The 27,442-nt window shown below is 42.3% G+C and overlaps 1 protein-coding gene across 1 annotated transcript; it reads left to right on the top strand.

Moving 5' to 3' along the window:
- Window positions 1-679: 679 nt before the first annotated feature.
- Window positions 680-27,085, top strand: srpk1b (SRSF protein kinase 1b). Its single transcript, XM_041950366.1, has 16 exons — window positions 680-738; window positions 1,423-1,477; window positions 18,254-18,381; window positions 18,502-18,610; window positions 18,927-19,014; window positions 19,132-19,219; window positions 20,967-21,073; window positions 21,307-21,472; window positions 22,079-22,104; window positions 22,231-22,465; window positions 22,657-23,079; window positions 23,923-24,017; window positions 24,202-24,309; window positions 24,846-24,915; window positions 25,126-25,218; window positions 25,530-27,085. Exons 1-16 carry the CDS (start codon window positions 726-728, stop codon window positions 25,712-25,714), a joined length of 1,989 nt encoding a protein of 662 aa, XP_041806300.1. The 5' UTR covers window positions 680-725; the 3' UTR covers window positions 25,715-27,085.
- The last annotated feature ends 357 nt before the right edge of the window (window positions 27,086-27,442 follow it).

Here is a 27,442-nt window from a genome sequence, read left to right as displayed (position 1 = left end):
CTTGAAAGAGGAAATAACACATTCCTGCTCTTACAAAAGCGTACTTGGTCAGGTATGGCGACAAACCTGCTTAAACTACTTAATGTTAGCAAACTTCATTGCTTTTTTGTTGTTTCGGGGACAGGGCTCTCTTTCATTTTAATCTGACTTGTAGAATGTGAAAGAATTAGACAGTAACTGCAAAATGTATCTACATACAAAACTGTTTTTGGGTATATTTGATTAATTGAAAACCTTGTTAGGTTACTTGCATCACTGAAGTACAAAATCAACTAATATGGCAGTTCTGTTATTATTATGAAATGCTGTGGCCTTGTGTCAAAATGTAGTGTTAAGATCTTTATTATTTTAGTTTATATTGTCCTTACATTGTATGTATTTCTACTAAAATTACCACAGCACATTATTTTTGTATTGAGACTCTCAATAGCAATTAAGCCATGGCAATCCATGGATCCTTTTGAGGGAGTGAATGTCTCAGATTTTCGATGTACAGCACTTACAAATAAACGGCTATGAGAGAAGTGTTCATGTATGTGGTAAATGTTTTAATTTTTACGTCAAAAGATACCACGTATATCATTTATACCATGAGCTGCTGACAGTTTCTATACACTCCGCCCCCTTCAGCTCGACTTTGTTGGGTCGTTCATTTTCGCGCACTTTAGAGTTCCGACATTTCCAACTGTTCCTGAACGCAGCGCATCTCCTGCCTGGTTATCAGCATGGAAAGAAAAGGTAACGTTTTAACTAGCTACTCCTAAATGCTTTTTACACACAGTACGACAAACACACACGCGTGACATTTCCAGACATTTCTGTGCCAGTTCAACTCTCATTGTGATTTTAACAACTGTAACAAGCCACGGAACAGTTGATGAAAAGTAAAAGTACACCATGCGCTCTGCTGTGTGTGTATGTGTGTGTTAACGGTATGCTAGCTGTAGCCATTAGACTAGCATCTGATCGCGGACAAGTCTGCGCCAAAACTTTTATCCCGGTGACAGTTAAAAATAAGATACAGCATTCATAAAGCTGTTAACAAATATATCAGGACTCGGCGCGATAATGGGCAAAGTGTGTGATGTTCGCAGTCAAACGCACCACGTTACTGTTAGCAGCTAACTTAAAATACCTCTTAAATGGGACAACACACCGCCCAGGCCAGTTTACTTAGCTTTTCGGAGGGCAGTTACTCCAGCTAAGTAACCTGCTAACTGTTAGCCACTCTGAGTTGCTAATGTAACCCGTAACTACGGTATCGTATTGTTTTGTTTTTTTTACACCTGCTGCCCGGAGCACACCACGTACTCTTCCGAAATCACGAAATAGCCATTACAGCTTTGAGCAACCACGCAGCGCCTGCGTGCTTCGGAGTTACTAATTGTGTTATATTTAGTCTCTTTTCTCTCTACTTTTTAGTACTCGCAATGCAAGCAAGGAAGAAGAGGACAAAGCCCAGGAAACCTGGCAAAAAGTAAGCTGAACAGTACCTCCTGCTTGTTTTCTTGTCACTGTTTACTCTCTCTGGTCCCTACACACAATGCAGGAAATTCACACATTTTTCTCTTCTGCATCTTCTCATTTGGCTGTACACTGTCTCTTAATCATTTAACAAAGTGAAATGTTGTCCCACTCCACACCATTCAACGTGTCAGTGTGTGTTAAGAGAGAGCTTTTGGTGCATGCAACATCACCAGCGTATCTGAAAGTTGGTGACTTGCATTCCATTTGCATTATAATTTAGGATGTGATGAAAATGACGACACAAAATTACACTAAGGACTTTGATATTCAAGCACACAAGTACATTATGGATAGTAATGAAGTTGTTTATTAGTACTTGAAAGACTGTGTGCAAGCACAGTGCTGTCAAGTACTTTGAGTGCTTGATTTGCTATAATAAGAGCCACTCTGCAAATTGCTCAGAGTGGTTCTCTAAAGTGGACTTGAGTTGACATTTCAACATAAAAGATAAAGACAAATGTAGCTACAATCACTTTTTCCAAATCTATAAATAGTTACACATGATGTACCTTGAACATTAGCTGAAGTTACCAGGGATGCACCGATACCACTTTTTTCAGACCAAGTACAGGTATTTACATTTGGGTGTATTCCGATACTAAGTACTGATACGAGTACTTAGTAATACCATTACAGTTCTAAAATGCTACACACACACACACACACACACACTCACGATGAGAGACTAATTTTTGCTATGGCAATATGAATATGAACCAAATTAAACCAACAATCCAATCAGTTGCACAAAAGAAGCTGTTTCACTGTGTGTGTAATTGAGGTAGAGTTGATTTAGTGATGCCTGCAAGATGTTAAATGTTATATATCTGCCAGCAACATATGTGTCAGGAACAAATGTAGTAGCACTGCCAATTCTGCCAGCACTTAATTTGGAAGTTATTACTTCTTGCTGAGTCCTAGAAAATACCAACAATGGACGTGCTGCAGCCGGTGCCAAATCTTGTTTAACAAGTCCAGGGTTGGGCTGCGTTCAAGAACTGAAAAGGAACATCAAAAATGTCTTTTTTCCTTCCTTACTTGGAAGAGCTATGTGTTATTTTGTGGTAAAAGAAAGTCCAGCCATATTAACAAGTTTCTTTTGTAATAGCTGTATTGTTTAGGGTGACAGTTGGCCATTCTCTCAACTATATTTAGCTGAATAGGATGAATTTCCATTGATTACACTTATATGACAAATACAACGCCCACAAAAGAGCAGTACTATTGAGGCCTTCAGTGTCTGTGATGAAATAATTTGTTGTTGACAAAACTACATTTTTGAACAAAGAAGTATGGCTGATTAAATGAAGGCATAAAACATGACATAAATTAAGTTATTGGTGACATTTCTATGAGCTGGTGGCAATGAACTCCTGTTCATTTCGAAACTGTGTTTACATTTTCAGACTTGGTATGTCATTGTTCTTATTGATGCTTGAATGTTACCTCAGGCTTAATGTGGTCAGAAATATCCTGATGTGTCAGCGGCTTGTAAGACAGAAATGAACCAGAGCGAAATGGACAATATTGCAAACAGTAACAACAAAAACAATTGTTTTTAATTCCCATGTATGACAACACTGCCAGTGACTAAAAAACAAAAAGACCAAGTACTAGACTGATTCAAATGAGCCAGCTTCACACAAACCCACTGTGGCCTGTCCTCAGGTCACCTGCTTGTTCTACCTGCAGAAATTTGTTTCTGATTCTGATCAATACTATCAAGTAACAAAAAATGAAATTCATCCATGTCATTCAGTACAGAGGCATGCAGGAAAAACTCTGTTATTCCCAGAGAAGGAAGGGGCTCACTGTTTGTTTGTACTGTCAGTTGCTTATCTGCATGTATAATTAATTGAACTCTATGCTGCTTCTTAGCTAGCCAGTGCAGCTGACCTGTATCTGCTCGTCAGTGAGTGCAGTGTGTTCCTGACACATAAAAGGAGAGAATTGTCCTGAAGTTGACAGGGTGGAATATTTCTCTGATGAGTCTGACTAGCTGCACTTTAGAAGTTAGATGTTTCACTTTGCCACTAGTTCCCAACAAACATCATGTTGGATTATGCAGACTAGATGCTACAGTAGCATATTGCTGCCCACAACTGTTTGTTATTAACGTTCCTTTTAGCAGTTGTTTGTATTTTTATACACTTCAGTACTGTGCAGATATTCCATCAATTTCTTCATTGTAGTCCAGTTATCCAGGTTGAGTTAAGTGCAGAGAAAGTGCAGTTTCTCCAGCTTCCTCGTTAGGTGTAATTTTCGTTTTGTTAAAATGGATTTTCTAGAAGTGGTATCGAAAAAAATATCACTCGGGAATTGGTTTCGAAGTCGAGGTATCGGTGACGGTTTTGAATGTTTTTGAAAGATACCCAGCCCTAGTCCCCATCCAGCCTGACAGAGCTTGAGAGGATCTGCAGAGATGAATGGCAGATCCAGGTGTGCAAAGCTTGTTGTGTCACACCCAAGAAGACTGAAGGCTGTAATGACTGCCAGAGGTGCTTCAATTAAGTACTGAGTTATACGTCTGAATACTGCATGTCAGTGTGATACTTCAGATTTTTTTTTTTTAAGAAATTAGCAAAAATTCTGAAATCGTGTTTTTGCTTTGTCATCATGTGGTAATGAGTGTCGATTGATTTGAGCCTAAAGCTTCAACATTAGGGATGCACGATAATTATTGGGCCGATAGTTATCGGGCCGATAACAGGAAATTATGATGTCATTCCGATAAGTCCGATATCATGACGAACAGCCCCGATAACATATGTGTTTTTGTCAGCACGGCAGTGCCTCGCTCCCACAATGAGAGCCGAATGGCCTGCAGTGAATGCTGCGTTCAAGTGACGTTAGCATAATCAGAAAAACTCTTTCTCACTGGGAAAAATCAAGAATACCCCCTCATGCCAGAAAACAACTCGTTAACTCGGTCATAATTTTGCTAGGTGCTGACTTGAATTAACATTCGCAGTATTTTTTCACATGTTACACACAAAAAATAGAAACATGAACTTAAATAGGCCGAAAGAACGACTGGCACACGAGGGAACGGGGGAATGTACGTTACACCTTGAATGCAGCATGCGGCACAGCGTGCTTATGAAAACAGAGCTCAGACTTCTTCAAAGTTTCCGAAGAAGATTGTTCGCTGGTTATTCGTAACAAATGTTCCAAGCGAGTTCCACTAGGAGCGAGAAATGGCACAAGCTTTAATACCCGATCAGTCACCTGAAACATAACCACCGCTTTGACGGAGTTTGGAAAGCGTATGAGGACGCCCGGCCTGCTAAAAACGCTAACGTTAGCAAGCCAGCCACAAAGAAGCCACTGGGACTTATGCGGCGGCGAGGCTTTCGAAAAGTCCAAGAAATTTGCCAAAGATGACCCACGGGCTAAGGTTATTGAAGATTTAATCATGGACGTGATGGTGCTTGACTTACTATGGACTGCCCTTCTTCAGTTTGTTTACATAGATAAGTCTAAGTAAGGGATCATGTATCTTCCTTCAGGATGACATAGAAGCTTAGAACACGGCTTATTACTAAAGCATTCAATAATGTGACACAAAATAGTGATTAAAACATATTTTATTGATTTAAAATGACTCTACTCTTGCCTGTCACCGCTCTCACTGCACAGCAGCTCTGAAAGTAAACACGTAACTCTGCGGCGGTCGGCTAGTTTAGCTGTAGTTTGCGACTGTTGTTTTTCACAAAATGGATGAATATTTTTCGGACTCTGAGGTGGTGGACGATGACTTTGTTTACGATGGACGTCTTTACCGTTTTGAGCCGGAGTACACGGACGAGGAGCTCGTTCAAAGGAGGATGCGGAGGCAGAGAGAGGAACAGCTGGCCAAACAACAACAAACACGTATCTCCTGGCCGCAAGTCCCACTCTAAGCAACAGAGGCATTCCTCCTCTGTTGTCATCGATGAACATTGTCCACAAGAACACCACCAGTTGCCGTTTACTCGTGGACGCGCAGCCGTTTGTTGTTGTTTTGGCCAGCTGTCACAGTGTGATGTCAGTGTGTGATGTCACAGTGTGATGTCAGTGTGTGATGTCAGTGTGTGATGTCACCATGTGATGTCACAGTGTGATGTCAGTGTGTGATGTCACCATGTGATGTCACCGTGTCATGTCACAGCGTGACGTCACTGACATCACCATGTGATGTCACCGTGTGATGTCACAGCGTGACGTCACTGACATCACCATGTGATGTCACTGTGTGATGTCACTGTGTGATGTCACCGTGTGATGTCACCGTGTGATGTCACTGTGTGATGTCACCGTGTGATGTCACCGTGTGATGTCACCGTGTGATGTCACCGTGTGATGTCACCGTGTTATCTCTGATGTCACTGTGATGTCACTGTGATGTCAGTGTGTGATGTCACCGTGTGATGTCACCGTGTTATCTCTGATGTCACTGTGATGTCACTGTGATGTCAGTGTGTGACGTCACTGTGATGTCACTGTGATGTCAGTGTGTGACGTCACTGTGACGTCAGTGTGTGACGTCACTGTGACGTCAGTGTGTGACGTCACTGTGTGACGTCACTGTGTGATGTCACAGTGTGATGTAAACACGTACGTTGCGTAGCAACCGCCTCTCACTGTGCGCAGGACGGCAGGCAGGAAAACTTATTTCTTGACAGATATTCAGCGAAATCATGTCAAATGTGGAGAAGTGATGGGATATCCCCGACCTGAGAGAGACGTAGCTGGAGACAGAGTTTGGTTTACCGCTATTTTTTCGGACTGATGGATAAAAGTCCTACATCAGCTGATTTCTGCTTTCAGCGTCAGACATTAAAAAATCTGTCTCCAGTTTTGTCTCCACTAAGCAGTCCTTTAGCAGACCGATCGTCCATGCTGTGTTTCTCTTGGTGTTTGTTTCCTGTCTGTCGGCTTCAATCTGGTCAATCTCTGCGTCCTCAAGTCTTTTGTGTCTTAATATCGCTCCTGTGTCGGTCCAGCGTTGTTCTTTACTTTTCTCGTCTTTTTTGCTGGGGACATCATTCTCCAGCCAAGTGTTTGGTCCTCTCCAAACAAATTAAAAATAATGTACGGAAAATGCTCCATATTATGCCACTCAAATCAGCTGGCGATTTGTTATTGAGCTTGGTACATTAAGGAATTACCCCTTTAGTCTGACTGTTAGGAACACCGCTGAATTTTCGCGATTGACCAATCAGAATTGAGTATTTAAGAGCGCCGTCTTCTAACTTCTGTCAGTACGATATGCACTGTGCGTTATCTTTGTTGTCATTGAGGAATGCACTTTTTCAGTTTGTTTAAATAGAAATGTTTGAATCTAACTTGTGCCAGTGCATTAATTTTCTATGTATATTTATTTTTTGGAAACTTCTGGAATACACTTTTTCAGTTTGTAATCCTGATGCATGTATTTGCATCATTTCAAGGAGCCTTTATTTTTTATATCAGTTAGTAATGCACCTTATTTAAATTGATGTGAGATATCAAATAGGTTTGTTTGATAGCTTTAAGAACATGTTTGAGAGGCTTACCAATAGTTTTTCATTGGAAAAATAAATATCTCTTCATTTAAAGAGTCAAAACTGTTGACTGATGATGTTAGGTATATGTGTGTGTTATGGGTTATCGGTATCGGCCTTTAGGAGCTGAAAGTTATCGGTTATCGGTATCGGTTTTAAAAAACAGATATCGTGCATCCCTATTCAACATCACAACATTTTCGAAGTGAAGCGGGCTGAATAATTAATTTCTTCACCACTTTGTGATTCACTCAGGGTGGAAGAGCATGCAAAATAATAAAATGTTATTTTTATTTTCATGAGTCATAAAAGTGATATTTTCTTGTTTCCTTTGCCAGCCTTTTTAAAGTAAGTGATGACTATTACCACGTTATACAATCGCCTCAGAGAATACCCGGGTTGGCCAAAGGTTGTGCTTCTCTTTTTAAATAGCTGCATGGCTTTGACACAGCAGCTTCATCACATCCTACATTCATACTCACAGCTGCGAGGCTAATCTCTGCAGCTATTACAAGGCTATAGTTTCTTCCACTTGTTGTGGTGCAGTAATTTAAAGTTTACTTCAAGGCTGACTCAGAGCAGCAGTTTTCAGTGTGTAATCATAAAGTGTGGACCAAAAATGCAGATTTTCTGTCCATAACCATCAAGCAAGTGGCAAGCATCCAAGCATAAATCAACTCCCCTCACTCTCTCCCTCTCTTGCCACTGCACCCGTCACGCCCCCTCCCTCCCGCCCACTCTCTTGTGTCAGTCGCTCTGTTGTGGCTGCTGTGCCGGGAGGACGCAGCAGCCACTGTTCAGTTGAAAAGCCAGGGGAGAGGAGAGCAGACCTGGTCCCTTTTGACAAGTTCAGCTCAGTATAGACAGGTGTGTAACACAGATTTAGCCTTGTGTCCTCTGGGTCATGTGGCTTCTGGACTGGATCTTCTCCATCAACACAGCTGTGGTGAAGCTAGCCACTGGTCTCACATGCAAGTGAGTAGCGCAATAAGTTGCCTGCTTGTATTTGTGTATGAGAGAGAGGAGGCCAGGGTGACGGAAAGGAGATGTAAATGAGTCGTCTAGTGTCGGTGCTGCTTGTTGTATCTGTGATGGTGGGAGTTTTTTCATCGTAGTAGTGTGTGTGTGTGTGTGTGTGTGTGTGTGTGTGTGTGTGTGTGTGTGTGTGTGTGTGTGTGTGTGTGTGTGTGTGTGTGTGTGTGTGTGTGTGTGTGTGTGTGTGTGTGTGTGTGCATCCCAGATACCAGTTTACACATAGTTGCACAGGGCTGACTTACTGATGGGCTGATTCATTTTTCATTAAGCAGCAGATGCTGGCTGTTGTTGCTCTAAGAGGTACTACAAGGGCTACCTGCTTCATGTGTTTAGCTTTGTGGCGTGTGATAATGTCCCAGGTGGATTTGTGCTGCCAACATTTGAACGAGATTATTCCACCCATTTTTCTTTTTACTGTGTGCATTACAGTATCATATTTTCTTTGGCATCACTTCAGACATGAAACCACTTGTTTCTCCCTTATTCTCCGTGCCTCCGATGTAATTTTAGGGCGACATGCGCTCAGAAGACCAAACAGGAATAGCCAGCATTGCAAAATATTTACCAGCACAGTCGCTCCCTGTTGTATTTTGCTTTTTATCTCTCCCTCTTCTCTCCCAGCCATAGCTGCAGTTCATTACATAACCCATCAAATCTTTTATCATCTGCAGCCCACTAAAGCTCTGTGCCCTTCTGTTTCTCAGCCTTGCTCTCTGTCCTTACCCTGCAGGTTAACCACTACACTTCTTTCCCACCCCATCAGTTGACCAAAGTATTTTTGCGTGTGTTGATTTTGAAGGGGAAGCTTGTCGCTTCTGGCAATGAAGATGTTGGGTTTTCCAGGCTTTGTAAAGCCATTTGTTTTTGTGACCTAGGAAAACCTACAGTGGGTTGAATGGTGCTGTTAGTGTATACAAGGATTTAGTGTCACTTAAGTCATGCAGTCTCTGCTTAGAGGCCCTCTTTATACATTAATGTGTGCCTCTAATATGAAACACTGTCTCTATTAAAGCCCCTTTCACTCATAGCATAACCTTTCAGGCACTGCTCGTGATTTTCACTGTTCACACTTGCAGCTACATTCAGGAACATTTCCATCCTGTGCCTCTTTACATGTCCCATGGCAATGCCAGAATAGGTGGGGCAAGGGACAGTCCAGTAGATGGTGGTAATGGAACACTTATGCATGCAAACTGCCATAAAACCAAGAGAAGAAGACAACGATGGTGCACATCCAGAGGTACCCATACATGGCAGAAGATGTTTCTTATTATTTTCCGGAACATGGCAGGCGAGTAGCTGTTTTTGTCCGGTGTCACTGCTTGCGAACAAAAGAACTTGTGTTGCTTGTTAGTTACCATCATTATCATGTATGAAAGCATCAGCAAAGCAACTGTAAGTGAGTCTTGTGTTTGGTTTGCTGACTCCACATGACAGTGTCTTTCATCAGATGGATCATCAGATACCCTTTACGTGCTTGACCCTGCAGTGTTACTGCTTTCATTCGCAGCACAGCTGTACGGGCATTTTCCCTGAAAAGTTGCTAGGTCTTGATGTGGGAAAGTGGCAGTACAGACTTCCCTAAATATCAGTCCCTGCTCCCGTTCATACCCGACCCCATGCAGGAAATGGTCCTCAACATTTCAGGGTGCGGAAGGGAATTTAGATGGTATCCTCCAGAATTAACCTGCATAGCACTGCATATGAAAAATAGCATGAATGTTTATTTGTATATGTCAGTAACAGGCTATCTGCCATGAAGATAAAACCACGGCACCTTGCATGATGTGCTTACTTTCAGCAGGTGTTGGGGTGCTAAAGTGAAGGTGCTGCAGCACACTCATTTACACTTTGCGTGCATTGCACCCTCAGCACAGTTACCTAGTGCTGCTGTTTCATTCTGCTGCCCGGGCACTTAGCATTGATTTTATCTGGAGGAAGGGGAGGAGAAGGAGAGGAGGATGTAAACTTTTTGGCCACACTCCATCCCCAAGAGCTCTTTCTTTCTCTGTGCCCTTGTTTATTGTGCTCCCGAGACGTGATAGGGCTGGATGGGTGGAAACAATACAGCCAGGAGAAACCAGGAGACACTGACACACTCTGTCATGTCAGATGTGTGCACAGGAGTGATGGAGATGTCAAGTGCTTGTGGTTCCGTATTAGATTTCAGTGCTCATTGGCACAGTCACTTTTCTATTGAGGAATGTGGCCCAGACTGCAGTTAAACCATTTCTTATGACCATTTATTTTATTTAAAGCAAATATTTATTTGATTTCTTTTAAAAATTTTGCTATTTCATTAGATTTTCGAAAATAATGAAAAATGGCTTCCAAGTGCTGTCAGATAGACATTTTTCACAGCAAATTTGATTTGTCGTGACAGGAAAAACAAAGCTGTAACTAATCAGATTAATGATGCCTCAGTTCTGTTAATCAACCCCGGTGAGACAGCACGTTCTAGAACAGGGCCCTGAAACTGCTCCATTTAAACTGGAAACAGTCGAAGAATGTAACATATCTGAACAAACAAACAAACAATGAGCCACTAATATGTTCAAAAATCACCTGGATCAGTCCACAGTTGCAAAATTGCACCAAGTTGCAATCTGTGCTGTGAGGAGGAGAGAACTTTTGAGGTGCTACGTGTAACCACTGAGCCGGTTGGTCAGTAAACACCTCACATGTGCACAGCTGTGGACTTGTTAGACACACTGATTAAAATGTATGACTAATCCAGTTAATCTTTTGGATTTTATTGCTCACTTTCAGGCTCTTTGGATTTTTTTTTTTACCTTGCCAAAATGAAATCAAATACTGACTATTACTATTTGTTACTACTATCTATCTGCATAGTACTGGTGCATACAGTTCCTTTGTACTTCTACTCTACATCAGTAAATGAAGTCTGTTTCAGATAACACACCTTTTAAGGACATACAGATGTTCTTGGGAGATGTTCTTGGGAGTAGTTAGTATTTACATAAGGTAGTTTTTCATAAAATTCAACTTGTCATTTATTCATAAATGCATAAATGTGGACAATGGATGGTATTGACCAAATACTTAAGTTCCCACAGTGTACCAGAACATGTCTGCACCTGGTCATTTGGTGCACAGGTGCTGCTTATCTGCAAGGAGCTGCAGAAATGGCATCATAATAGTTGAATGTGAGGAGGAATGGCTGCACTGTATTGATTTATTATCTAATTTGGTATCTTGCATTTCCTTGATAATACTGAGGTTAATTAGATATCTTGCTGTGAAAACAAAGCCACCAACATCACCGTCAGACTCCACTGCTAGATTGGCAAAAACCTCAGACATACTAATAATAATGAAGACATATCTTTGACGCAAGCGTGGGTGACTAATATACTCAGATTGGTACTTGGTCCTCGTAATGAAGAGCTTGGTGTCTGACATTGGCTCTGACTGAGGAGGTGTTTGTTTAACTCTTCCACAGCTCAGACTAGAGAATAAATTGAGCTTTGTGTAATGAGCAAAGTAAAGGAATGTAATCAGTGAAACTGATTACATGAGTAAAGCACTGATAAGAAAAATAAACTGAGGATAAATTAAGTCCAGGCCGACGTCAGAAAACACATGCAGCCCTCACCAACTCTTCTGAAGTCTTTGAAGCCAAATGATAAGCATAAATTAATCCTTTTTTGAAATAAATCACTCTATAAATGAAGCCGCGACTGTGATTCAGCTGCGAGGGAGGTCAAACATTTTGGGCGCATGCCTCCGGTGGTGTGGTGTTGTCCTCTGAAGCTTCTGCAGTGTGCAGTCAGTGCACAGACTAAAAAACAAATAAAACGTCTAGCACAAGTTTCTTTTAAAAATGCGTTTTTTTTACATGTTACATAAATAATTAATCTGTTTCCATTCATCTGAGATTGTGAAGAAGAACAAGGGCCACCCACCGCTTTAGCATGGGGAGCAAACCTTGTAAAGGCTGGGGCTTAATGCAACAAACAGTCTGAGTAACACTGCTGTTTTGGTGCAAAAGAAAATGATGAGTGAATCATTGTTGGAATGGCAGGCGCATGAGATGGGGGGAATGATGATGATGATGATGATGATGATGGACAGACAGAGGAGGGGCAGCAGGAATGGTGTTGTTTTGGTCAGACAGGGGGGAGGAGGAGGAGGGGGGCAGACTGATGTCGTCCCTCACCTGCAATGCAGTGCTGGACTGCATCATCCAATCATCTCCCAGCTGTCAGTGAAGGGGGCCGGACCAGAGGCTGACGACAGCCAAGGAGAGTTCTCGGTCAGACAGAGAGAGAGAGAGAGTGAGAGAAAAAGTGAGCGAGAGAGTCGGCGAGTGTGCAGTGGTGCCTTCTGCTCCAGGACTCAGCCTACAGCAGAGCCTCGGCATTTCTCTTCTTCCTCTTCTTCCTTCCCTGCGCTCTGCTCCCTGCCATCCTCTTTCCTCTTTTTGTTGCTCTCTTCTGTTTGCCAGCCCCTTCCTCTATAATCTCTGCTTCTGGCTTATCAGCACTCATCACACTCTCCTGCTCCTCCACTCTACTTTTCACTCTCCATCCCTCACCTTGTCTCTCTTTTGGTCTTCTAATTGCTGGGGGTTTTTTTCTCCTGGCCGATGGAGTGAGAGGGTTTCTTAACACCTGTACTCTCTCCCGTCCTCCTTCCTCCATCACGTCCCATGGGCATCCGTGCATCTTGCAGGTAAGAGCAGGATGCTTATGTGTGAGTGTGTGCAGGCGTGACAACCACAGACTGAGGTTGACTCGAGACAGCTCCAGGTGTTTCGAGTGTTGCAGAAGTCACTGAAGTATCCTGCGTTGTGTTCATCAGCGGGTTGTCTGACAATCAGAGGACATTAAACTGTCTCTGTCCAACTGTCCATGTACCGCAGTGAGAAAAAACCTTGGATGCATGGTCTTGAGGCACGATCATCTACAGTCTTGTTAGATTAAATGTGTGGAGTTCAGAATCATGTAATTCTTATATCTTATATGTCTTATACGATATGACCAAAATCTCATATCTGATATAGGTCATTTCATGTCCAAATAATGATACATCACGATACAGCACATTTTCTGTAAATTCAATGGAAAAATATTTAGTATAAAACAACCACCAGTATAGGCCTATTTCTTATTGCATTTTGAATTTTATATACTCGATAAATAGCAGGGACTTACTTATATTTGATCACTTTTCTCCTTTTATTTAGAACCTTTGTGCAAGTTTTTAACTAAGTGTGTTTGACATGATTCTTGTGCAGTTTGTGAAAGAGGTGAGTGGTGTTTCAGTCCTCGCGGGACCTTTCTGTAGCATAATTTGCTAAGAAAACGGTTTTCTGGTCTGTGTCAGTTTTCATAACTAAACCACGTCAATGCAACAAAAGAAGCCCCTCTTGTAGGTACGAGCTCCTTGTTTTGTCTTGGCTGGTCAGATTCACCCTGTTTTGTGTCATTGTCACGCTCCATGTTTGTGATGCCTTAATGCAAATTTCCTGCCTGCATCTGTCCCGTGCAAAAGACGAAAAATAAAGTCTGAAAGAGTGTGATTTGTGACACAGTGAAATAAACGTGAGCGCATAATATGAAGGGACATTTTTTTCTGTCCTCACATGATATATAGTCATGTCGCACAGCTCTATTATGTGTATGTTTGCTTTCTGCATATCTGCAGTTTTCTCTCATGCAGAAGTCCCTCTCACCTCCACCATTCAGATCCTCCATCTCTTTTTCTGCTCTTTATTTACTGAAATTAGTACTCATTTGGCAGCTATGTTTAGATCTAGCCCTCCTCCTATAATCGAAAGGTCCTTCTCATTTTCAATGAATTCTAGCCAACAAAAAAACATTTTAGTCTATTTTTAGTAAAAAAAAAAATTTTAAAACAATATTTTATTTTATTTTTTTTGTGGTCATCAATGTATTGGAGCTCAAGATAGCCAGGCCACAAAAATGTGCAGCCTAATACAGGAGCTACTCTGCTCTGCCAACATTCAGTGACAACGGTGCATGTTAGTATTCTTTGCAAAAATGAATTTTTAGTACACAGTACAGTCAACGGTCTCGTCTTTTTCTTCAGTAATGTCAAGAGTTTATCTTCATTTTTTTTTCTAACTTTTCCCACTTCTTTCATTTTATTAAAAATACAATATGAAGGTTCAGTCAGTTTTTTGTTTACTCGTATTGATTTCATCTTGTCATCATTTGATCTTTGGGAAGGAGCTGTGGGAAGAAAGGTGATAAATGATAAATGTTTTCAAAACTCATTTGGCATTGAATCATTTTTTTTCTTTTTGTGTGCTAGTATTTGAGACACAGCGAGCAGGAAAGGCACTGGAAGCCTTTGGGATGAGCAGAGATTGACTTATGTAGTGTTTCACTACATTTCTACACTCTGTGTGTATGCGAGTAAATTAACAAATGTAGTGTTGTTTTGCCTTTGCTGCACAGTGTGTGGGCTGACAGTGTTCTTGCAAGAAAGGCCTGAAATTGTTTAAGCCACAATCACAGTCAAGCCAAGAAGGCAGCACATTCGTCTTTAAGTAATTGTAGCACTGTGGTTAGGTTTTCTGTGCAAATGAAAAATTGTGGGTATGTCCGCTCCAGTGACACCTTTTTCTTCTGAAGAACTGAGAGAAAAATCTCACAGCAGATGGGAGACTATGAAGAATAAACATCACAGAATGAATAATAATCAAAATCTTTTGCCGTCTAGAAACATGAGCTAGAAATATATCAGCATTCCAGCATGGCTGGTGTTTGAATTATTGCAGATATAGCTGATGCAGCTTATATGCAAACAGTAGTTGCAGCACGTACACGATGGATTTTTATAAAGTGTCCTCTCTGATGTTGATATTGGTGTCTGCATCAAAAACCCTGATTAAAAAATCTTAGACTTTCTTGGACTCCAAGCCCTTTGTTGCCAAATAGTAAAGGACCGATTTTATTAATTACTGTCTGCACCTCTGACTTCAGCTCAGCATTAATTAATTGCCTTTTTCCCCCTCAGGAACGGTAACAAACAGTTGAGCTCTGCAGGCGGCAAAGCATGACACAGCTTTGTAAGCATGTTTTTGCTGAGATGCATCCAAAGTGCTCCTTCTGCTCAGGCTTAAGCCAATGAACTGATTAACTAGTCATATTAATCCTAATGACGTTGACATTGTTTGCAGGCAGATCTCAACAAAGTATCCTCACCCAAAGCATCAAACCCTTTTTTTGCCTCCACTATCAAATTCCACTGTGTTAGAAGCAATGATTGTAAAAGCAGTAAACAGTTTTGTTCAGAGGCTATGTGGCAAAGTCATCTGCTTAGACCCTCTCAGAGCTTAAGAGATCATATGCGACTTGCTTTTATTAGCTCCAAATCCTCCTCAGTGCCACCCTGTGTTTACTGTTTAACTCGCTATCACAAAATGTGTAGCACGCAGGACTGATGTGCTTTGTAAATGGCTGTGAAGATGTGTGTGTCTCTGTTAGCTGTTCTTACCTCCACAGTGCACCATGATCAGGCCTCTGCTGTAATGCAGTGAATCATCATAAGGACTCTTGAGCTAAGATAGTGAGATAGTAATGCTCTGTGTTGGCGCGGGAATGTTTGCTCGGATTATTGGCTTTCGATCTTTCAGCCTTTCCTAGTTATGTGTTTTACATTGGCTTCCTTTGGTTTTTGCACAACATTACAAAGAAAGCAAAGAGCTAAACATGTATTTGGCCGTATTTTGCTGAGAGATAAAAATGAAATGTGTACATAAAGTTTTGATTGTTGTCAGCACTGCAAGGTATTGTAAAAAAAAAACAATATATGAAATATATTTGATTTTTGTTAGTACCAGTACAAAATATTGTACTGGCAGCAGTATTATTATTATTATTATTATTATTTTGACAATACCCAAAATTGTTACCTTGTTGTTACCTACTGTACGTGCATTATTTATGGTCATTTACTGTGTGAAAGGACTATATGATGAATATATAAGATGCACTGGTCCATCTGTCCATGCCACTGATTGAACCTTGACAGAACTTTGGGCATGATGCGTTATTATTGTGCTCTTCTTAAAACTGGACTGATGTTATTGATTGGTTCAAAGGTGTCGATGTGATTCCTGGGTGTTACATGATATGTTTGTTACTCTGTGGTTGCATTCAGTGAGACAGCGCAGTCTCTGCTTTCAGCACCATGGACAGCACTAAGAATGTTGTCAGTCTAACAAACCCGAAGCTATTCAGTTGATCCAGAAACAAGTCGTTTACTCCATAGATCCTAAAACAAGGAACAGATGATGATGTGAAACAATAATTTGCCTCAGGTGGAGTATGTAGTGTTCCCAATTAATAGTTGGTGCAGCTGCACCAGGTAGATGGTCTCCTCTTGTGTACTGGTTGTAGTTACATGCTGCACCTTCACCGTCTGCCTCTTGTTTTACATGTTTGATTTCTAGCCTGAATCTTGTCTGTGAGTCTTTTCATGGGAACAAACATGGTCTCTGTCACCCTCCAATGAGCTGTTTTATATGAACTACTGGAGGAAAGGTTTTAATAATGTATCCCGCCATGTTTAGATTCACACAACACAGTATGCTCATTTAAGCATCGTAGAATCACCATTAGTTATTCAACAATACGATAAATATTTAATGATATTAGGTCTTGGTTGAAGGAGTTTAATACTGTTTGGTTTTGCGGTGATGCTCCGGCCACAGTAGGTAGGTTTGAAGAAAAATATGCTCAATAATACTTCAAAGCTGAAAGGACTATGATCTGAGTTAAAGTTAATGTGTAGAAGAAGAAATGTGATGTTGTGTTTTCTACATGGAGTAAATGTGGATTTAGGGAAAAAGTGGAAAGACATTTTTGGGGAAAACCCCTCAGATTTTGTAGGCCATAGTAAAGTATTATGAAGCTTTTATGCTCTCTTGTTGCAATCAGGGAGATGGTTGTTAAAAGTTTAAGTGTTCTGTCACTGAGTCAACTTACTGAGCTCCCTTAGTGTCAGCTGATATTCTTTGTGACTGCTAAGACTTTCTCAAGCTAGGAGAGGAAGAGGTGGGAAACGATTTATGAGTTGAAAATGTCCCGCTCTGCAGCAGCTCTGCGAACCAGGACACTTAGCTGGTCTGATCCACTTCAGTGCTGGTGTGTTTGTGTCCTTCACAGGCGAACAGTGACTCTGTACCAGGCTTTCTGAGGTCACATGGTGCATAAACCTTTGGTACATAACGTCATTGCTTTCCACAAATACATTGATTAGCCAGTCAAAGATAAAATGTAGCTACATGTATGTATTTCTTAATCATATATGCAATGTGGCACTTTGGCACTAAACTGATTATTAATTTGAATGGATTGACCAATACTGGGCAACAGGGGTGCTCCTGTCAGCCTTTTTAGGACTGATACAACCACCAGATGGTTTCAGTGTTTAGAAATCTTCAGAAAAAAACACCTCACCACTTTGACTCCCTCGCTTGTGAACGACTGAGCCTCTCCAGGATGCTCCTTTCATACCCAATCATGATACTATCACCTGTTACCAATCAACCTGTTTACCTGTGGAATGATCCAAACAGGTGTTTTTGGAGCGTTCCACAGCTTGATGAGGTAAAACATTAAACGTATTGTCTTTGTGCTGTTTTCAATTGAGTTTATATCAAAAAGGATTAGCAGATGATCACACTCTATTTGATTTGTTTTACTCAGCATCCTAGCTTTTATTTTTTTAATCGAATGCTCATTCTCTATTATTTCTCGCTGCTTTCCTCTCTGTCCCTTTGTGCTTACATGACTCTTTTGTCATTAAAGATATATTAAACTGGCTCCTGATCTTTGCTTTGCTTGTACTTTTGGTGAAATAAGAAATAATCCCTATCCACTAAAGCGCTTATGAGTTTCTCTGGATGAAACCACACTGTAAGCTTTTTGATAAAACCTTGCCTCTGAAAATGACATATAATGGAAAACTGCTTTCTTAATTGTTCTGACAATGTCTTTTCCCCCTTTCCCCCATCACTCCCCATCCCTTTGCACTTCTTTCCTTCCTCCCTGTCTCTTGCGTTCCTGTCATGTCTTTTTAATTCCTTTTCTCAATTACCACCTCTCTCCCTCTCTCTTTCGCTCCACTCCCTCCCTCCCTCTTTCTCTGTGTTTCTCATCCCCACTCAGACCTGATCCTCATGGTCGTGGAGGCGGCTCTCAGCCGGGTCAGGCAGACTCACCGCTCCCGGAGCAGGATGAGGAGATCCTGGGCTCTGATGATGACGAGCAGGAGGACCCCAACGACTACTGCAGGGGTAGGACGTCTCTCATGCTTGCTCTCTTTACACATATCACACATGTGTGTATATTGAAGCCATTAAAACATAGCATTAGCGCACAGGAGTACTAGTGTGTCTGCATCTTTCTTTGGTCAGGTGGATATCACCATGTGAAGATTGGAGATCTGTTCAATGGGAGATACCATGTGATCCGTAAGCTGGGCTGGGGGCACTTCTCCACTGTGTGGCTGGCCTGGGACATCCAGTAAGTTTAGCACTGTTGAATATGTGAATTACTTCAATATCTGACATTCAGACAATGACGCAAAGATCTGCAGAGGTCCTGAGTGGATTTCACCAAACCACAGCAGCTTCAAACTTGCAGTGAAGTGTGCTGTAATACTGCTTTAATCCAGAAAAGAAGGGTCTAAAAGAGGGTCTGGATCACCAGCAGTAGCCGTAAGAGTGCTGTATGCATGCATAAGGATATAATGGTCCACTGTGAGGACCAGGAACATCAACCATGTTGCTTACTTGTGGTCAGTGAAATGACTGATTTTGTGTGTGTGTGTGTGTTTCAGGGAGAAGCGCTTTGTGGCCATGAAGGTTGTGAAAAGTGCGGAACATTACACAGAGACAGCTCTGGATGAGATCAAGCTGCTCAAATCTGTAAGTCGCATGAGTCACCATGACATAAATATTTTCACACTGACTCACACTCCAGGGCCCACAACTTTCACAACCCTGTGTGCGTGTGTGTGTGCGTGTGTGTGTGGTTTTTTTCAGGTGAGAAACACGGATCCAAGTGACCCCAACAGGGAGAAAGTGGTGCAGCTTCTAGACGACTTTAAAATTTCTGGCATGAATGGGACGCGTATCCTTTGTCGAGAAAGAGTTCATGTGTTCCAGAGCGAAACCCTGTGGATGGCTGGACCGCGTATGATTGTCAGTTGGTCTACAATGTGAATTCCAGGATATTCAGTGTTTATCTGCAGTTTCCTGGAGTGATCTCAGTAATATTTGCTCTAAAGGTTTTCTGAAGTAGCATATCACATGACATGGTTAAGCTACATATGAGTCAAAGAATGTAAGAAAAAGTTGCAGTAACAATACTTTCCAGTCAGATCTCAAGAGGTTTGATTTGAAAGAGACCTTATTCTGGCTATTCTAATGATTAACTCCCCCCGCTCTTTCATTCATTTCTATCTGTGGGATGTCTCTCGTTTGTCTGTGACTCACTCTGTGTTGAATGTTTTGGTATGCGGGGGGCTTTAACGGTGCCTTCTCTCTCGTGCCTCTGCACTTTGGGAGCTGTTTTCTCTCCTGCTTTGCTCGACTGTTACAGTCGTCTCTGCCTCTCACGGCGTAGGTTTTATGTTGTTTTCCGTTTTCATTCCCTCGTGGTGAATATATCACGTATTTTACTGTCACTGTGTTATCTGTGCACATGTGTGATAGCTGTGGAGAGCCACACCTGCGCTCAGTGAATCTGCAGTTATGACACATAAAGAGCAACACAAAGACCAGTGGGGAAACTTGAACACTCGATGGGCCAGCAGTCAGTCAGGGACAGACTCTCGCTCTTATAGATCCCACTTTGCTGTGATCCAGCCCAAAAATACATTTTACAGCCTGTTTAAACATGTACACAATTGAGCATCTTTAACGTGGCTGACCAGTTTTCTGACTGTGCCAGCTGATAGTTAACATTGTAGAAGGTTTTCCGGTGCCGCCATTCTGTGAAGGAAGGGAACAGCACGACGACAGCAACTTAAATGCATGGCGTCCTTCCATTTTCTCTTCCCTGCTGTTGCTGTCTCAGTGGGATGGATTGGACACACTGATTACATTCATTCCAGGCCAAATAGCTACTTTGGTGTCAAACATCCAAGGATAAGATTGCGTCACCTCAGGCTAGACATTAATTTTACTCATCCTTGTTGTTGTGCTCGAAGGCCACATGTGTCTACATTACTTTTAAAGATTAACATATCTCAGCCAGGCTTCTACCAAAGTGGTCGACTTTGAATGCAAACAGCAGTGACAAGATACAATTTGAGTGCCAGTCATTTTGCAGTCCAAAGTCTCCAGCATTTCATTACAGATTCACACACTGCGCTGCTATTCGTGGTTCGCAGATGTTCATCTAGCTGTGTGCTTTGGCACCTCTTTAAGTGTGACGGTCCCCGATGCACTGACGCTGTCTCTCCCACGCCATCCAGTCTGCAGCTGTGTGTCCAGGCAGCACGCCCGGACATCATCTGGAAAAAGAAGTTAACTTTCACGTTGTATTCTGAAAGACTGCTTATAGTCATGGAAAACCGTATGAGGTTACTGAGGTCACAAGTATGTGCCAGGAGAAGGTATGGGTGAAAGACTTAATGATGTTATTTCATCATAATCACCGGTAGGAAATATAGTTAAACTTCTCAGATGCAAGTTTTAAATCAGCTGTCCCACAGAAAATGGAAAAAAAAGGCTTTTTATCAAGGAAAAGGTGTTTTTATGTGTTTATATAATACATTTTTATTGGCTTAGGTCCACTGTAGATACAAAAAACTGGAATTTAAAGTGCTTTGAGAAGGTGTGCTCTGTTAGTCCTTGACCTTGTATTTCTTCAGATGTGTGTATGGTATTTGAGGTACTGGGATATCACCTATTGAAGTGGATCATCAAGTCAAACTATCAAGGCCTGCCCCTACCCTGCGTTAAAAGCATCATACAACAGGTACTGGAGAGCTACACAGGAACAGTCTGTCTTTAAAATATCTATTATTGTTACTGTTTGCATATTTTTGTATGTAGTATCAGAGTTACCTGATTTTTACTGAGCAGGAGACACATCAGCAGTATTTGGCTTATTCAGGTGTGAGATCACAGAACCCCTGATGGGTTCTCAGCGGGCAACATTGACCTTTAACACAGCCTTTATTGTGATGCTCTGGCCTCTCTCCACCGCAGGTCCTGCAGGGTTTAGACTACCTCCACACCAAGTGTAAGATCATCCACACAGACATCAAACCAGAGAACATCCTGCTGACTGTCAACGAGACCTACATCAAGAAAATGGCTGCGGAAGCTACGCAGTGGCAGAAGGCTGGCGCTGCACCTCCCTCGGGTTCTGCAGGTCACAACCTTTCTTTTCTCAGCATCTTTTCTGTGGTTTGATCGGCATGTTGCTGACAACAGAGAGGTCTGCAGGTCCAATGCCTTTCAGTGTTTGACTGACACTTTACTTACTTACTGGAAATGTGAGCCATTGCTCTCAATTATTGCCATTGCGATCGATCAGTGTTTTTAATTGGACTAAATTAAAAACACTGATCGATCGCATCAGTTAGTTTAGATTGGATTGTCAAGAGATAGAAACCAGCCATAAATTGGGAATTCACAGATTTTCCAGCTCTTTGGTATAATCCTCCTGTGTGTGATGTTAGCGCTCAGAAACTTGTGGGTTTTGACTTTAAAGCATGCAGCGCTTTCTAATAAAAGAGGAGCGCTCAGCCGTGTGTCAGTATGAGTCACCACTGGATTGGTTATGGAAATTACCAGCTTGCTCAGAGGAGTGTGTGAGTCCCGCTGAGTCGGGTGCCGCCGCAGAGACAGTCTATTAGTACAGCTTGGTGTGAATCAACTCAGCCACCTGAACAGAATACTAATTATAATGAGGCGAAGGATTCGCCACATATGTCGTTCACTAATGTAATCCTCTGATGTTTCCCGTTTCCTACAGTGAGCACAGCTCCAGCACCCAAACCAGTAAGTTATATTTTATGTTGTTTTTGTTTTTTTTTTTTTTACCAGATCTAGTTATATGAAGAGAAAATGCATTTTGAGTCAAGTCAACACTTTTTCCTTTTATTTCCTCTTGTTCCCTTTGCCAAGATGGCCAAAATGTCAAAGAACAAAAAGAAGAAGATGAAGAAGAAGCAAAAGAAGCAGGCGGAGCTTCTGGAGAAGAGGATCCAGGAGATGGAGGGAGGAGCAGCACTTGAAGGAGGAGAAGAGGAGGATGACGAGGAGACGACGACGACGACAGAGACCACAGAAGACACAGCTTCCTCAGCCACCCTCTCCATGTCTGCCACGCTGCAAGACATTGCCAGCCATACTATCCCAGGTGAATGATCCTAGATCGAGACGGAGAACAGCGGTTGTTGTTCAGATGTGTTTAGTGATTTATTGTTTTAAAGAATGAGAAGAGATTATATCCAGTGACATCAATGAAAGGGTCGAGTTTGGGCTGTAAGAGTCTCATTCATTAGAAAATGAATTAAACTGTTGAATCATCCACACTCTGCTTTGGCACAGACTCCACTCCTGATGAGCAGCCCCAGCAGCTGCCGGAGGTAAACGAACGGAGGGAGGATGCGGCCGAAGAGGAGAACAGGATGGAGGTGAACTGCAACGGCCACGCCTCCACACCGGAGAGCGAGAGCAGCCGGGAGGCACAAGGGACCAAGCAGTCGACAGAGGAGCAGGAGGACCAACTGAACGCGAACCAACCAGAGAGTAACACAGAGGCCGAGGACACGTTAGGCAACAAAGAAGAGTATAAGACCTGTAACGGCTCGCCCGGGCACCCCGACGACAAGGTGCAGCAGCTCCCTGCCACTCTCAGCCCAGACTCTGTCACTGTGGAGCTGAAGGAGGGAGACAAGGAGAAGAAGGAGGAGGAGATGGACACTCGAGAGGAAACCAAAAGAGAGGATGAAAAGGAAGACAGCCAGAATGGTCAGTTACGTTAGTTTTCCCTTCTTTTTTTTATCAACTGTACACTGATGCAGTATATAATCTTCCAGTTCAACTCTTTGGTGAAGCCGTATGAAGGTTAAACTAAGTGTGCTGCGATCTGAAATCGCATCAAATGAAGATGTTTTGGATGTCTTGTATGTAATTCTATCATCAAATTGATCAATTCTGCATCACAGTGTATACTGCTTCATGTTTTGTTGTGGAATATACAGTGTGTTTTGTCACTTGCACAAGAATCTGCTGTCACATTTAATAGCAATAACATTTTATCAGCAGAATGTTCAAGCACATGCAAACTGGTATAAATTAGAATTTGCCTGAACATGCACATAAGCACAACATGCATCACAACGAGGAGCAAACCTTCAGTACAGCTTTAACCGGAGTGGCAGAGAGAGCGTGGGCTGTGCAGTTTTCAGTGAGAGCTGGAGGTGAACCGGCTGCATCAGAAAGGTTGTGCTGGTCAGGCTGATGCATATTGATCATCCCAGCACACACTAACAACCTCCGCTAAGCAATTACCTAGAGGATACCGGCTATTGTAATTTATATGACATATAATAAACCCTCCACTGCACACTTTCTGCTACAGTAGCAGCCTCCACTCTGAGTGTGAATTTATCATCAACAAAATGCAAACCCACACATTGTTGTGTTTAATGTGATCCTGGGAGTTTTATTCTCAGGATAAGCCACTGCAGTCTTGAGCGCCCTGCCATCTTAGAGTTTCTAGGTTGTCTCCTAGGTCTCTAAAATGTTTTGCCACTCCTCCCTCTGCCTCTCTACCTCCTCCTCCTCTTCTGTCCTTCTCCTCTCGAACAGGAGCATCAAGCAGTATGTTAGTAAACCCCCTGGAGCCCGTTAATGCTGACAAGCTGCAGGTTAAGATCGCTGACTTAGGCAACGCCTGCTGGGTGGTGAGTGCAAATATATATTAGCACATTTGATTTTTCAATGAAGGACTCGTTGGGACCTTGAAAGGTTTGTGCGCTGTGACGTTTATCTGTGCTTTAGATCTGACCTTTAAACCTGGCCTAATTCAAAAAGCTGCTCTTCGTAAACACCAGCTCAGTTGTTAATTTCTCTGTGTTCTTGTCGCAGCACAAACATTTCACAGACGACATTCAGACGCGACAGTATCGTTCTCTCGAGGTGCTGACAGGAGCCGGCTACAGCACACCAGCGGATATCTGGAGCACAGCCTGCATGGTAAAACACACACACATGCACACACAGTCACAAACACTCAGAGCACCTGTGGCTATAAGGAGCTGGTCACTAACAGTGATTGGAAATGCCATTTTCTACTGCATCAAACGGTTGCAAAGCCTCTGTTTAATGTTTTGGAACCTGTATTGTTCACATCAGCTTCGACTCTTCTCCTTCTCCCAGATTTATTGACTTTCCAAGGCATGATCCCCTCCTACACTGTTACTGCAGTCAGCAGAAATCCTGCCAGTATGCATGTGTCCGTAGGACTTTATGACACGAGACGAAGGAAATCTGTGAACCTGATCATCAAAACTTTGCTCTGCAGCAACAGTAGTGGTCAAAAACTCCACAGAGTCCACACATCAGGAGCCGCCAGAATAATAGACTCAGCATGAATCCAGACCCTAAAAATTTGAAGACGAGATTGACACAGCGTTGCATGCTTGAAGATAAAGAGACAAAAAAAATGAAAGTCAGGATTTCCTTGAGCTCACTGACGTATTTGGTTATTGAGAGTGTGTTTTTGTCCTCAGGCCTTCGAGCTTGCCACTGGAGATTATCTGTTTGAGCCCCACTCTGGAGAAGACTACTCCAGAGATGAAGGTTAGTGTCTGCCTCCCCCAAGACATCAGGCTTTAACTAGAAGGTTTTTGCAGTGGCCAAGCCAGGCTGAATGCCTGATTCATATGAGATGTTATAGATTTTCTGGTGTAAATGCTGTAGAGTCCAGCACTTCATCCATTCATTGAAATGGCTGGCTGTGTGTGTTTGCCTTCATCATCTGTGTTTGCGTGTCTGTCCACCTCCCTGTAGACCACATAGCGCTAATCATCGAGCTGCTGGGTAAAGTTCCCCGGAAGCTGATCTTGGCAGGCAAATACTCCAAGGAGTTTTTCACCAAGAAAGGTAAACACACCCGCCTGGCGACCAGCTGTTTGCTGCAGCTAAATCCAGTTCATCTCTCAAAACGTGCTCAGGTATTTGGTGCAAAAGTTACTATTTCAGACTGAGCACCTGATGGCTCAGGGGAACAGCCATCTGCTCAGTCTGAGGACAGAACTTGCAAATTAGATTTTGTGCAGCTATTTCAGAGGTGGTGCAGTGGATTTATTCCAGCATCCAGCTCCTACGCTTTATCTGTATAAAGCCATAGTTTTGTAAACTACATTGCCTCAATATGTCACACGCTAGTAAGCACTTTGAATCTCTTCTCGCAGGCGACCTGCGTCACATCACCAAGCTGAAGCCGTGGGGTTTATTTGACGTCTTGGTAGAAAAGTATGAGTGGTCCAAAGACGAGGCGCACTCCTTCAGCAGCTTCCTGCTGCCCATGCTGGACCTGGTGCCTGAAAGGAGGGCCACGGCAGCCCAGTGCCTCTCCCATCCATGGCTCACATCCTAGAGGCCACCCGCGCACACCTCTGCCCTCCATATCGTGAAAGGAAAAATTAGGTTTGAAGATCCTGGGCCTGAAAACATACAGTAAACAAACACATTCATGTCTGCAAGACCCTGTGACTGCATTGTGCCTGCACCCTCCTGTCATGGCTCTGAGGCGACCTACACACACTTCCATGAATACAATAAAAAGACAGACTGCTGCTGACTCTTTGTCCTGATTTGGATTACACTGGTGATAGAAGGAACTCTTGGTCTTCTCCCTATATTTATGACTTTTTTTCTTTTCTTTCCTTTTTTTTTTAAACTGGCTGCGTAGGACGTATTGACCTTGCTCTTTCTTTTTTTTCTGACTCCAGCTCTTTTTCTGCACCACATTATTCTCTATTTTTAGCTGTAGATAACGGACTCCTTCGGATTTAAAATGAAGTTGCACTTGTCTACAAATGCAGAAGAAGGCAGGATGTTAACAGACACTTAAAATTGCCATCAAAACCACATACTGTTGAGGGAATTAATAAGCCAAATCTGTCTCTTGTTTGCTGGCCATCATGTCAGCTGTGCCAGCTTTTATGCCTTTGGCTGTCAAATGTGTGCCAAGTGCTCAGAATTAATAACAGCATAATGCTAACAGGCATGATGAGAGACCAGAACGTTCTTAGCTCTGTTAGCTTTATCCTAAAAAACTTTTGTAAATTTGTATACAGGCTGAGGTATAAGATTAGAAAGCATAAATTTCATACATTTTAAACTTGTGCACCAGGTCTGAAGAGACTCACCTGAAATCTGAAATTTCAGGAAACTCTGTAATCTCTGATTTTCCAAGTGTTATCAGCTGTTTCAGCATTGTCTCATGTCTTAAAAAAAGCTCTCGGTACAACGTAATGTGAAAAACATTCAGATTCCTGCTCCGCTTCATGCACGAGTTGGCAGAAGACACCTTTATGCTGTTTAATACCTGGATCGCTTCCTGTACCATTTCTCACCCGAACAGTCAAGTCAAACTAGATGTCCAGAGTTCAGTACAGTGTACCAAAGAGTTGGCCTTCACTCTCTCCCTCTGCAGTTTCTAGAAGACGCCGTCAGCAGTGCAGATTAAAGGCAGGAGCTGAAAGGTTCGAGCCTTTTTTTTTTCTTTCTCGAATGTTCAGGTGACGTCGAGTTGTGTGAAAATGAAAGCTTGGTTTCAAATGCACTGCAGGTGGAGGTGTTGATTGGAAAATAACAGATTGTACTAAAAACAAATGCTGTAATAACGCTTTGAATCCCTTCAGAAACCATTTTGCTTGTTTTTCTACAATGTCTCTTCCCCTTCTGTCCATGTTTTCCCTCTTAATTTGATCTTTTTCTGTAGTTAATAATAAACGTTTTTCAAAATCTAACTAGATTGCTTTTGCCTCATGGATCTCCACTGCTGTGTTTCCACTGTGTGTTGCACAAAAACATGCATGGATATAGTAAATCCTCAGATATCCCATATCAACTCACATCATTAACGGCAGAATTAATGCAGAAGGCAGTAGAGGGCTGTCAGATGTTTAATGAGAAGAGTTTATTTCCATTCAGTAGTAACATGATCCAAGATGAAGTGAGAAATTTTTGGGGCGTATCAGGATGTTCAACCAAAGCCACCCTGACACTTAGCATTTCTGACAGTTATCTCTCCAAAGTAACAAGGAGCTGTCCTCTGTTGGTTATTCCTGAAAGTCCACAGAACGATCACTGATTATTT

This window comes from Chelmon rostratus, chromosome 2 (genome assembly GCF_017976325.1).
Source record: "Chelmon rostratus isolate fCheRos1 chromosome 2, fCheRos1.pri, whole genome shotgun sequence".
NCBI classification, from domain to species: Eukaryota; Metazoa; Chordata; class Actinopteri; order Chaetodontiformes; family Chaetodontidae; genus Chelmon; species Chelmon rostratus.
The sequence above is the reverse complement of the archived record's forward strand: the minus strand, read 5'-3'. Positions and strand labels throughout refer to the sequence as shown.